Source organism: Mus caroli, chromosome 5, assembly GCF_900094665.2.
Source record: "Mus caroli chromosome 5, CAROLI_EIJ_v1.1, whole genome shotgun sequence".
NCBI lineage: Eukaryota > Metazoa > Chordata > Mammalia > Rodentia > Muridae > Mus > Mus caroli.
The window spans coordinates 11499323-11513023 of record NC_034574.1 but is presented as its reverse complement, the minus strand read 5'-3'; the positions used below and the strand labels follow the sequence as shown (position 1 = coordinate 11513023).

At 35.2% G+C, this 13701-nt stretch overlaps 1 protein-coding gene across 4 annotated transcripts in view; it reads right to left on the bottom strand.

Annotated features, from left to right (window-relative positions):
• The window catches only part of Cacna2d1 (calcium voltage-gated channel auxiliary subunit alpha2delta 1), a 419594-nt gene that overhangs the window by 150574 nt on the left and 255319 nt on the right, over positions 1-13701 (bottom strand). For all 4 annotated transcript variants that reach the window (XM_021163867.1, XM_021163869.1, XM_021163868.1 and 1 more), the window contains exon 6: positions 2862-2991. In XM_021163867.1, the coding sequence (XP_021019526.1) occupies positions 2862-2991 (130 nt within the window). The remainder of the gene's footprint in view (positions 1-2861; positions 2992-13701) is intronic.

Below are 13701 nucleotides of genomic sequence, written 5' to 3'. Positions count from 1 at the left end.
TTCCTTTCCTTTCCTTTCCTTTCCTTTCCTTTCCTTTCCTTTCCTTTCCTTTCCTTTCCTTTCCTTTCCTTTCCTTTTCTTTCCTTCCCTTCCTTTCCCTTCCCTTCCCTCCTCTCCCCTCCCCTCCCCTTCCCTTCCCTTTCCTTTCCTTCCTTTTCTTCTCGTTTGTCTCACATCAAGCCATGGAATACAACTGTTTTGTGAAAAATCACTGGCTGAGGGTATCTTTTTGGCATTCATAAATTACTAAATAGTGCAACTAGGGAAAGATGTGAAATTCCAGACAGTAAAGCAAACATAGTTATGAAAGGTTTCTAAGAAGGTGACAATATTCAAGGTAGCATCACGTTCTTCAACCAGCCGTGCTAGTGTTACATTCATTTAAGACTTCTGTGGCTACCTTCGCTCATGTGTATATGCACATACACAGGCATAAACATTCATGGAATTAAAAATAGTCAAGTAAATCTTTTAAAAGGGAAAATGAGGACTCTCTTATAGATATGCTGGAATAGTTGGAATGGTTCCATGAGATTCACAGACAGCTGATAAAAAACAAAACAAAACAAACAAAATACCAAAACAGTTCAACTCACAATTCTATATTATTCCAGTTTTTTTTTTAAATTGTAAAGGCAAAGACAGACATGAAATCACTAATTTGTTGCCATTCAACAAGTCAGCTGATGATAGGAAAACTGAAACTATATAAAATTTTAAAAAACTTTAAAAATTGAAGAGCATTAACTGAGTCCTGTGTTTACTGTTTTGATACACACACACACATAATTTTTACTTTATGTGTAGGAATGTTTGCCTGCATGTATACCTGTGTATCATGTGCATGACTCTTGTCCATGGAGGTCAGAAGAGAGTATGTCAGATACCTTGGAATTGAAATTACATGGTGATTGTGAGCTGTCATGTGGGTGCTGGGAACCAAACTTAGGTCCACTACAAGAGCAGCAAATTCTCGAAACTACGAAGCCATCTCTTTAGGCCCAAGAATCTAATAAAAGTAATTCCAACAATTAAAACTCTGCCTCAAAAATAACAAAATGTCCTAAGAAAAGCTCTTTGGACCTAACACTGTGAATTAGATAAGAAAGATGTTATTTTAATTTCTATATAGTAATAAGCTTTATACACACACTCTTTTTCTCTCAAAAAGTAAGAAAAAGCATATGATTAAAATTCTAAAATTACTGATACACTGAAAAAAGAAAAGGCACGTGTCTTTAGAACACAGAAAAGAAGAAACAGGGCTGAAGATATCAGCGGCTCTGCACATGCCCAGTGTGTGACCACGTGGGTGCCACCACCAGCACCCCAACAGAAAACAAAACCGGAGGGAAGTGAATGAATAATATAAGTTAATAAAAGAGGAAACGTATGTTATACAAAAAAAAACATGCATGTATCCCACTTTTCCTTTTTAAAATAGTCTCAGAACAAATTTACAAATAAAATGTAATTTACGAAGATTCTTTACCCATTTTTTCATCTCAAATCTAGCACGAGGCCACTAATAGCAAATACTGATGTGAAATGACTTTAAGCTTGGTATTATTTTGGAACTTAAAATATATTGTTACTTTATCCTCAAATGGCCTTTGAGGGACTGTAATCATAATTCCATTTTAGTTACACAAAAAGGTTGGCTGAGAAAGCTGAAAGATTCAGTTGAAAAAATAATACTGCTGAAGTTTATATCTGAACTCATGAAGTCTGGCTCCTGATTTTACAAAATTTCATGTCTACTTTGGACACTTGATACATTCTATAGTTTCTCCAACTTGTGGGTATATAAGAAAATTATTTTTAAAACACACAATGGGTTTTTCCTCTTGGTATTCTTTTATGCGAGAAAGGAAAACATGAAGTAAAGAAAGGGATTTAGGAAATATGCTACAGAACAACATGGAAACCCAAGTGTATGACTGCGTCAAGACCGCATGAATCATCTGGATTTCACATCCGCAGGCTTTCCTTAGGAAGACCCCTACTTAGAATCCTTAGATCCATCCTTATTAATGGATGCAGTGCCCCAAAGCATGACACAAGCTTCTTCCACTTTCTTCCCTAATACTTTCCCTCCTCCCTTTCTTACAAAGATGCCATCTTAACTCAGAGTCCAAGGCTATGGTGTCAGTTTCTTTAGGGCAATTTCCTTGCCCCAAAGGAAAATTCATTTGGATCTCAAGCCCACAACATTAAAGGTGTTTTTAATCTGTTCTAGGATAAAGAAAAGAAAGCCACACTGACAGACACAGTAGGAGAAGGTAAAATCGGCAGTCTACCATTGCAGTCTAAAATGCACAGCCATCTCCCTTAAACAGCTGGTATATTTCTGCACACATATTATGTAGCTACACTATTTTCATTTGTAAAGAACAAATCCATATACTTTGTAAGTTATGTATGCTAATTAGGGTGGCAGAATTACTTACAACAGATCAGAAAGGCTTCCTATTTTCAATAAGGAGTCCTAGATGCTATCTGATCAGAAATTTACAAGAAATCACATTTGTCACTTTATGTAGGGGTCTGGTAATGACACTCTGCTGTTGTCATTGTTTTTTGTGTGGCTGTTCATATTTGCTATATTTATGTTTCTAGAGACAGAACCCAGGGTAGGTCTTATATTCTAGCGAAGCAATCTATTACTGAGGTTTGGCTCAAGCCTCTTCACATAGTCTTGTAACTGAGACAGTTTCTTACTTGCTCCTTTGTGTGTGTGCATGTGTGTGTATGTATGTGCGCGTGCATATGTATGCATGCATGCATGTGTGTGTGTGTGTGTAAGACATGTAAGACATGCTCAGCATCCCAATAGTAGTTCTTCAGAGTTTTTTACTTACAGCCCTCATAGATGTCCGTGGGGATATGGACCGCTGCATGCTGATAGGATATCTGACGTCCAAAATTAGCATCTTCAATAAAAACAGGTTTAATCCGTTGGCTGCCTGGCTCACTCTCATTTCTTTCAGGCTACACAGGAAAAGAAAGATAAAAAACAACTTTATAAAATAGGCTAACAAACCTTTTCATATTCACTTTCTTGTTTGCTCACAGTATATATTCTTCAAAAGATAGAGCTATATTTTAAATATAGCTGTGACTAAATGCTTATATAAATTCTATAACAGTCACATTAAATGTTCATATTACCCAAGTAAAACTAAGTTATCTCCTCATTGCTTCGAGTTGGAAGCATTCTAGAATCATCTGGAACTCTCTTAACACACACGTTAAGATGCAGATGTAAAGCAGAGGTAAGTGTCTGTCACGGCACAAGCAAATTTAAATTATCCACTTGAAATAAATCTCAGGATTTACACTACTAAATCTTATACTGGGCAGCTGACACTAATTTTAAAAATGGTAGCACACATGAGGAGGGAAGAGAGAACTAAAAGACCATTGTCTTGTGTCGTTTTCTTGACTTTGGCAACTTGTCTATGTGAAGCAGTTTTGTTTTCAAAAGAAAGCATACTAAAGAAGAAGAGCACCTTTACGGTTCTAAACACAATTAAACCCTAACTCCGTTCTCTCAAATATGCATTGGAACCCCATAAATAAGGACACAGCCAATGACTCAAGAATTAAAATCAAAGGTCAATTTCCTGTCCTTTGTCTTTCTAATTGTGCCTGCCATACAGTGTCGCCTTATTAATCCCTGGGTGGAAAAGCATCCACAATACTTCTGTAAATTTTGCCTTGCATATTAGTTTTCCAACTGAAATACATTTGTATAAACTTTTCCCTATTTTCAGACTAAATTTAGACATATTTTCAATTCCTTTTGTGAAAAACGTTTTATATATTCCAGAGACATTTTTTTTTTAAAAAACGAGAATAAAAATCAATTTTAAATACAGTAAATCAAAAAGTCCCAACATTCATTAGCACATGGCAGTGATATACCTAATAAGCAATAGGAAATATTTGAAGGAACAATCAGAAAATGCCATAAAGCAGTTGATTGAATGTTGTAAGAACAAAGACTCAACAGGATTGTAAGAAGAGTTTGTTTACTGTTTATGTTATCTTTATATCATGTTATTGTTTATTATCATATTGTTTTAAAAAAATGTAACCCACCAAATAACATGTTGGTATCTTCAAATACTGAGACACACACACATTGTTATTTGGACTACTATAAAGATTATTTAGACACAAATATTAGCAACATAGACCTTCAAGTGAATCTGAACTCTTCCAGCCCAATCCTTCACTATGTGCTAAAGGTGTTTAATAAGCCATGATGTCACTATTTAGGCATAATAGACATTACTAACATAGCCTGTGATTGCGACATATGCACATAAATGCACTATTTATGATTTTCATTGTAATAGTGGACTTTGGTAAAGTTGTTTGAAAACAAAAGGAAAGGTTTTTATTCGGGGAAAGCCATGACTATATGGATTTAGTAACAACAAACAATTTATGCATAACAAGAGTCATGCTTAAGGTGACATTATCTGAATGAGAGAATCACAGAGAAAAGACAAGAGAGATGCAGCAAGGGGGTGCCCATGAGAAACCACAAAGCAAAATACTGCTTAGACTAAAAAAAGTCACATCTGCCTTGATTGGGAAAAGAAAGAATGCAATTGATACAGGAGTTCACTTTTTTAGATTTTAATATTAAAATTAACTCCTTATCAATTCTTCTTAAAAACCTTTTCTAAAAACTTATTAACAGAGTCACACAAGGGAATATGAAGAAAATCAGAATATGTGCTAGTAACATTGCTGTGAAGAAAACACTCCACTAATGAATGACATCACAGGCGTCTCACATGAGCATGCTAACAGTGCAGAGTTACTCTATTTTAAAACAGCAATGAAATTGGTACAACGCACCCTCAGCTCTCATTCAGTGCTTTAGAGCATAGGGTCTCAAGCTCCACCTCTGACCTTGACATTGAAAAGGACATGAGAGTTACCCAGGACTTTAGCAAATCTGGAGAAAACAGAAGTTGGAATATATTCCTATAAGTTAAACTAGGTTCACGTGACACTGCAGAATCCCTCATGAGAAATTAGGATTAGCAATAAGCATAAAAAAATAATAACAAGCCAGGTGTGGTGGCGCACATCTTTAATCCCAGCACTCGGGAGGCAGAGGCAGGCAGACTTCTGAGTTCGAGGCCAGCCTGGGCTACACAGAGAAACCCTGTCTCAAAAACCAAAACAACAACAACAACAACAAAAACCCATAATAACAGATACCTAAAGTTTGTTAACTTCCATGTATTATATTGATTTATTGTTTGCAGATAATAGATGAATATAAATGGTAGTGAAGGGTTTAGCTCTCTCTGGAAATGATCTGGGAAAATGGTGCATACCAACTATACGTCTGATAGAGGGCAAATATGATGGAATTTCTGATTTTATTATACCTAAGATATTGAAATTATTGTTCATTATAACATCAAAACTCCCACTTTACTTATAGGATTACTGGATACAGTTTAACTGAAATATAGCATATATTAGTGATATAGCAATTAACTAACATTAGAAGAGCCAATGCATAGTTCTAATATGCTAAATGCCTTTTTATATCCCTAATATATCTGTATTTTTTAGATCTGTAGGAGATGAAACAGCATTTCCCTTAAACTTTTTTTCAAAAGCATCTCATGTAAAATAAAAAGACTTATCTTTGTATAAGTCAATACAGAGAAACTGAACAAATGGATTCTAAAATATAATCAAATATACTTCGGAAAACACATGAGCAAAACATAAGATGATCAATTCTTAGGTTGATGTTAAGATAATTTTGATTTTAAAATAATAATGAGAACACATAGAAAAATGTTGATGTCTGGATATTCCATTCAACTTTACACACACAGTATATCTGAATATTCAATCTGGACAGTTACCATAATTACATGACAAATACTCTTGCATAAGTACTATATTAAACTCCATATTCCAGTAACTGATATTTGTAACATAAGTTTGATTTGAAATATGTGTTACTTGTTCTTGCTGAATATAAAACTATATTTAGAGCAAAATATTCAAATATTTATATATCTTACCTAGGACTTAAAGGAGAGAAGTTCAGTTACTTTATACAGATGAGACCGGATATGTTCTCACCCACAAACTTTGCAGCCTCACTCTCTAGTTACCTTCCCTCTCTATCTCTCTTTCTGTGTCTCTCTGTGTCTCTGTCTCTCTCTGTGTCTCTGTCTCTCTCTCTGTCTCTCTGTCTCTGTCTCTGTCTCTCTCTCTCTCTGTGAGTATGTGTGTGAATGTGAGTGTGTGTGTGTGTGTGTGAACTGTGAAAGTCTAACTGGCACTAAATAAAAGCAGTTCACTCAGGTCCTCTGGAAATGAGCATGAGAGATCTCTCCTTCTGAGATTTTCTTCAATTTCTTTCTTGAGAGAAAATATTCTTTAAAATCTACTATTCAATTTAATGTAATGGAAAGGCCCCTTTATGATGTTGTAATTTAAATGAAAGTTAAATTTCAGGAAAATAAAGTTTGCATCGCTGCAGAAAACAAACATTGAAAATGCAGACATGGAGCAGTTCCTTTGCAGGAACGCTCTGTACCCAAGGTGCCCCTGGTCACCACCAGCAGTGAAGCACAGGGTAGCAGGGTAGGCACAGCTGCCAGAGCACAGGTCATCACACTGCATGGGAGCCTCAAAGCTCAGCAAAAGTGCTTTCTTTAAAATAACAATAGTTTGTTCTGCACAGTGATGCTCTGAACTTTAGGCAATGCAAACAACACAAAGCATATACCATGCATTAGTAAACGCCAATCCAAACCCGCCAGAGCCAGTAGGGTAAGTCATCTTAATTTAGATGAACAACAACAGCAAAACCTTCCAGGAAAAGGAATAATTCAGCTGTTCCACAGGATCCACTAATGTTTCACCCTAAGTATTGGAATCGAAGAGTCTGCACTTGCCAACACCTTAAATTCTAATAAAGGCTTCATGTTATAAGATACTAGTATTAAAATGTTAGAAAATAAACTTAAAGTTTTATTCTTTTAAAAAATAATTACAACAGATTCCATGACTCTATGAAGCACATAACCCTATCACCTTCTAGACTCAAGTCTGTTTCTATAAAATTAAATCATGAAACATTAAGCTTTTAAAGAGACATTAGATAAAATGCCATGTTAGAATTAGTGTAAAGTAGACAAGAATCCCAAGAAGAAACAAATAAATAAGCAAGGGAGTGCTACAGACCAGCCAAATGTCCCAGACAGGTCAAAATATTTTAAATGATCAATAAAATAAAATGAAGCAGAATAATCAACTCCATTTAATGAGATAAGATATCAAGCTTGTGCTTGTTTAATTTGGATGACAGTCAGAGTCACACATCTCAGAATGGGAGCTAGGGTTTCGAATGCTCTGCTTGACTTCTCTTCCCTCTGGGAAGTCAGGAAGTAGTGCAAGTTGCTGGTACAACTCAGGCCACTGGGGCAATCTACGCCGCTATGCTCAGGGCATTTGAGCACTCAGGACAGATGTCTCTAAAAACTAGATTAGTAGTCTAAGTAAACATCTGCTCTACCGGACAATTAAATAGTAGATATCTAGATAATTATTTATTTGGTGATATTTTCAATTTTCTTTCAGTTTTTAGTATTTAGAGCCTAAAATAACATCAGCAGAGTCATTGGAATTGTGTTCACTTTTTTCTTTTTTGCAAAATTTTTGGAGACTTGCCTGTGATTTTATTTAGCATATAGACTGTTAAAGGAAAAAAAAAAACCCAACAACAACAAGGATCAGTATCCTAGACTAATTTCCATTTATTGTGATTAATTTTTACACACACACACACACTCTCCTTTTTGTGGTAAAATCGCTTCACCAATCTAAAATTTAATGTGATTGCATTCATATTGATTTGGTATTACATATATTAAGATTTCTGAATTGCATAATTTAAGCCAAAATGTTCTAAATGTTTTATTTACCTGTATTGTTTTAATGCTACCTACATTTCACAGAGTATATGATGAATTGTGGCTTTGACAATATAAGCTCGTGAAGGGCAGGTCAGTGATTCCACACCTGGCAGTGGTACCCCCTGAATGGCCTGTGTTTTCTTCCAGAGTGTTCACAGCAGTCATACATGTATGCCTTGCTGTTCAGACAAGCTAATGGAGCTACATTCTGAAATTTTGTAAATGGAAATCTTGTGTGTGTGTATGTGTGTGTGTGTGTTAATTTTAACAAAAACAGCAGAAAAGGGAAAAATACTAAGCAGGAGCCCTTAAGATCAAGCCTGATACTACAGTGGAGGCATTTTCTACAAATTTAACCATATGTTATAAGCTCCCAGAACACTGTGGGGAAAGGAAGGCCACTTTTTTCTTAGAAAAGGAACTTGCTATGTGAACCTATTTTAAAAATAATTCTATAGCATTCAATTTGAAAAATTATAGCACTTTGTGATCAGTTAATGAGAGAAGTGAATATGTCAACAGAGAATGGAAGAGTGTAACTATATGTGGCCAGATGGTCCTATTTTCAGCAAGTCTCGCATCTTACATACTTTCTAGTTGTAACTAGTCAAACAATCAAGTCACGTTATACTTTCATTTCTGTTTCAAGTCATGACTCTGAACATATTCTACAATCCCTGCTGGACATCAATTCTATACCTATTTTGGACACCACTTCCTTATGCCTGGCTATGAGTCGGGATTTATTTTATAGCTACAAGGTATATAGAGACATTTTTGATTAAAATAAAGAAGCAAAGATATTATAAAATATCACTAAGTTATTATCAGAAAACAGAGTCCTCAAGAATTTCCAGATGTGGCTAGAGAGATGGCTCGGCAGTTAAGAACACTGGCTGGTCTTCCAGAGGTCCTGAGTTCAACTCCCAGAAACCACATGGTGGCTCACAATCATCTGTAATGGGATCTGATACCTTCTTCTGGTGTGTCTGAAGATAGCTACAATGCACTCATATATATAAAATAAATATTTTTAAAAGAAAGATAAAAAAGATTTTCCAGATGGCTTCCCACAAACTGGCTGATTCAGAAAGCTGCAAGAACAAGCACATTCTAAAGAAACAACTGACCATCTTTAAACACTTGTTTTGCTTTGAGGGAGATGGTGAATCGTGACCACAAGGAACATAACAATGTGCTACACTTGAGCAGATCATTCTTCATGACAAATACAAACTTGGTGACATGCCAGCATGGCGTGTGCTGAAGAACATAGAACCTGGAGAGCCTCCATTTATTCTTGATTCTGACAAGAACTGAATTCCTGGCCTTTTTATGATTTATTTATGTTATGAAAGCTACCCCTACCTCTACAGCTTTTTGTCATCTAACACTCACCACATGCCTGGGCCATTATATGTTCATGTTCTAGGATTTCTAGTCTGTATTTAAGCCTTTTTTAAAAATGCTTCTTCTATAGTGTTTAAATGTGTGAAGCAGGTTGAGGGTAATACAGTAGGAGGTAGCTAGGGGGATTATGACAGGCTGGAGGGCATATCACCTGAAAAGGCAGTCAAACAAACTTTGTTTTTAATACAACTTGAGCCCAGAAAATTAAATATTTAGTTGAACATGTAGCTTCACACTTGTTAGGAAAACTTCAGATGTTTATTTTCAAATTTAACTTGTAAACTAAACATAAAACTCTATTCAAAACTCATTCTCCTAAGCAACCAAACTAAATATTTAACTGTCTCCAAGAGCTCTCCTCTGGGATGTCCTTGAGCAAGGCTTTCCTATGAATGTTTGACTATTAAACCTTTTGTCTGAAGCACTGTAGGCCACCCACATCTGCAACTGAGAACAGCTTTCACTGCAGACCTAATTGCTGTCTCCCACTAACTCTTGTGACCCTCTACTCCCTGTGCTTTGGCATAATCTCTGAACACAAACTTAACGGTTTACATTGCTGCATCTTGACTTTCATCCTTACTATCTTTCTAATAGAATTTCTGTTTTTAAGTATTTTTCAACTCAAATTCATGGAGTGTATCATACATGAATAATGCGTGTTGTTAAATTTGTTTCTTCTTCTGATGAGAATTTCTTTGTGTCAGTTTTGTTTTATGATTTTAGGTATGTTTTGTATATCCTGGGATCATTCTCTGCTGGACAAATCATATATGACATGTTGTTTTCCTTTCTTACTTGAAAAGCATAACTCCAATTCATAGACTTATATATGTATCTTCATTACTGTGCCTTTCCTCCTTAATTATTACTTTGCAGGTTTTTCCAATACTGGTCTCTATGTTATTAGTTAAAAAACAAAACAAAACAAAACAAAAAGAGACCTGGCTCATTTTAGGACTAGGATAGGTTCAGATGGGAGGTTTTATTTTTGTTTCATTCCAAGCCATTAAACTACAGAGCAGAGGATGACATAAAATGTTGTACCATTTGAACAAGAGAAATTCATAAAGGTCAAGTATTTTTTAATGAGTATATTTAAATTATTTTCCTTCAAATTTCAGTGACTAATACAGATTTAGGGTGAGGCATGGGTAGTGAGAAAATGGGCTCTTTAAGAAAGTATCTAAGTGTGGAGGACAGAAAGAGGAAAATGCTTAGAATAGATCTATTATATTCATTTCTTAAGCCTTTCACACTTACGTCACATGAGATTTCATCATAGATTCATTGACTTACAGAAGACAGAAGAACCCTCCATTGGTGACTCTATTGTATATACTTTATGAGAGCTAGGCCAGCAATTTTAACCACACAAAGTTGCCCTCTGAGAAATAATACTCGGATTCACCAAGGGAATCATTTGTAAAGCTTGCTAGTACCTCCAAGAAGAAAGCCATTTTAACATCAAAAGTTGTCACGGCCTTAAATACCATACTCAACAGTACATATTCAATGACCAAACCAATGGAAATTATCTATGAACACAATATTTAGGAATATTTATGTATTATTGTAATGTACTGAATGATTAAAGCCTATTTAAATTTTAGAAACAAAAAGTTGAGATCATTTAAATAACTCTTGCATGTATGTTAGACCAATGTCTAAGTGAATGAGTGTAATTTGTGGGAAATGGAGAATATGGCCTCTGTGTTGCAACTCATGGCAGATGAAAAGCCAATCATCTAACACAGAACTAGGGAGAAAGTTAAAAAATCCTACACAGCAGTTCAGAGCTTATAATCTTTCCGTCTTTTTCACAAGGAATAAATAAACCAGTTTTTGGCTACTTGCATCACTTATTGAAGTAAACAGAACAATTTTAATAGGAGAGCAGTTTCTTAATTTAGCATTATAATTAGTATTGATATATAAGATGATAATCTGATATTGTAGACTGAGAACAGTTATGGTGAGTCAAATACAAGTCAAAACAATGTGCTGGCATTTTGATTTGTGAGCATTTTATATACAAATATCAAATAATGCATATGTAATCATGAATGGCTCAATCCATTTATTCCCCTGTGCTGTAAAGGTGAATAAACTGTATCATCTATACTAGTACAACTTAAGTAATAGCCTATGGAATAAAATGAAACAATTTAACCCTTTAGGACCCTAAAATAGATGAGAGTGTAGTATTTACAGTTCTTTATTATCTTTTCTGAATAATGTTTCGATTGTAGAAATATAATTTACTAATAGTTACTAAAATACATGCATTAGAATGAAAAATTCTATATTCATTTTATATAAAGGTACTTTTCCCTCCAATTTAACGATTCAAGTACATTTAAATGATAGAAGATATGTGGGTAGAATATTGCGACTATCTTTAATACACTGAAAAAAGTAACTGGAGACAGGTAGAAAAAATTACTACTCTCCTCGTTCTCACTTAAATAGCTGACTTTGATACTTTACCTGGCATATGCACATCAGAGAAAGAAAATAAATCCTATTTGTCCCCTTGCTATAAGCTTCACACTTTATTACAGGTTGCAAACAATGACTGCAGAAGAAATGATACCTGTAACCTTCAAAATAGGCTCTGTAGGGCAAAGGAGAAGTCCTCTACTGCTAATTACCTCCTTTTGTGGTGTAAGAAAGAGAGAGGAAGAGGGAGGGAAGGACTGGAGGAAGGGAGGGAAAAATGGAAGGAGGGAGAAGAGACTGAGACTAAAAGTAACTGAGACAGACTGAGAAAGATACAGACACGCACACACGCACAACACTGAAACAGACAGACAGACAGACAGACAGACAGACAGAGACAGAGAGACAGAGACAGACCAAGACTGAAACCATGAAAACAGACTAAGCAAAATATCATCCTGGATAGTCAAGTGACTAACTATGAATTTCCACACTAGTTTGGTACCCAGAAATTATCTATGTCTATTTATCTGAATCTATATATAAATTATTTTAATTATATATAATAATATACAACTTTACATATAGTATATATTATATTATATTAATATGTACTTTATGTATTATAAATAAAAAATGTTATTTTCCTAGTAATATTTATAATAAAAATAATTACATAATTATAATAATTTACAGGAAATCACATATGTTATATAAAATGCATACATATAACGCATTAAAATATCCCAAACTTCTAATACAACAGCACCTCTTCTAGGGATCTAACCTACAAATGAAACAGAAATGTAAAAATATTTTGAATGTTCAAGAAGCAAATTTAACTTCTCAACAGAAGAGTTGATTTCACGGTATCATAGCAACTCAGATTATTACCTAGCATTGATTCGACAATACAACAAATACTTTTACTGTTTTATAAATCAGTTATTTGAATACTTGTAAGGTTGATCATGATTGTGCATGACTGTAATACCAGCCAAACTTATATAGTAAAACCTTGTCTCACAAAACCAAAACAGACAAAAAAGTAATAAAAGTATGTTGTTAGAAAACTATTTTAAAGATGAAAGGTAAAGCGATAATATAATTTTATTTTTTAATGTTAATTTTTTATTAGCTATTCTCTTTATTTACATTTCAAATGCTATCCTTTTTCCTAGTTTCCTCTACAAAAGTCCCCTATACCCTCCTCTGCCTTGCTCTCCAACCCACCCACTCCTGCTTCCTGGCCCTGGCATTCCCCTGTACTGGGGCATATGATCTTTGCAAGACCAAGGGCCTCTCCTCCCAATGATGGCCAAATAGGCCATCCTGTGCTACATATGCAGCTAGAAACACAGCTCTGGGAACCCAGAGCTGGTTACTGGTTAGTTCATATTGTTGTTCCTCCTACAGGGGTGCAGACCGCTTTAGATCCTTGGATACTTTCTCTAGCTCCTCCATTAGGGGTCCTCTGTTCCATCCAATAGATGACTGTGAGCATCCACTTCTGTGTTTGTCAGGCACTGGCATAGCCTCACAAGAGAGAGCTATGTCAGGGTCCTGTCAGCAAAATCTTGCTGGCATATGCAATAGCATCTGGATTTGGTGGTTGTTTACAGGATGGATCCCCCAGTGGGGCAGTCTGTGAATGATCCATCCTTTTGTCTCAGCTCCAAACTTTGTAATTCCTTCCATGGGTATTTTGTTCCCCATTTCTAAGAAAGAACAAAGTATCCACACTTTGGTCTTCCTTCTTCTTGAGTTTCATATTTTTTGCAAATTGTATCTTGAGTATTCTGTGTTTCTGGGCTAATATCTGCTTATCAATGAGTACATATCATGTGTGTTCTTTTGTGATTGGGTTACCTCACAC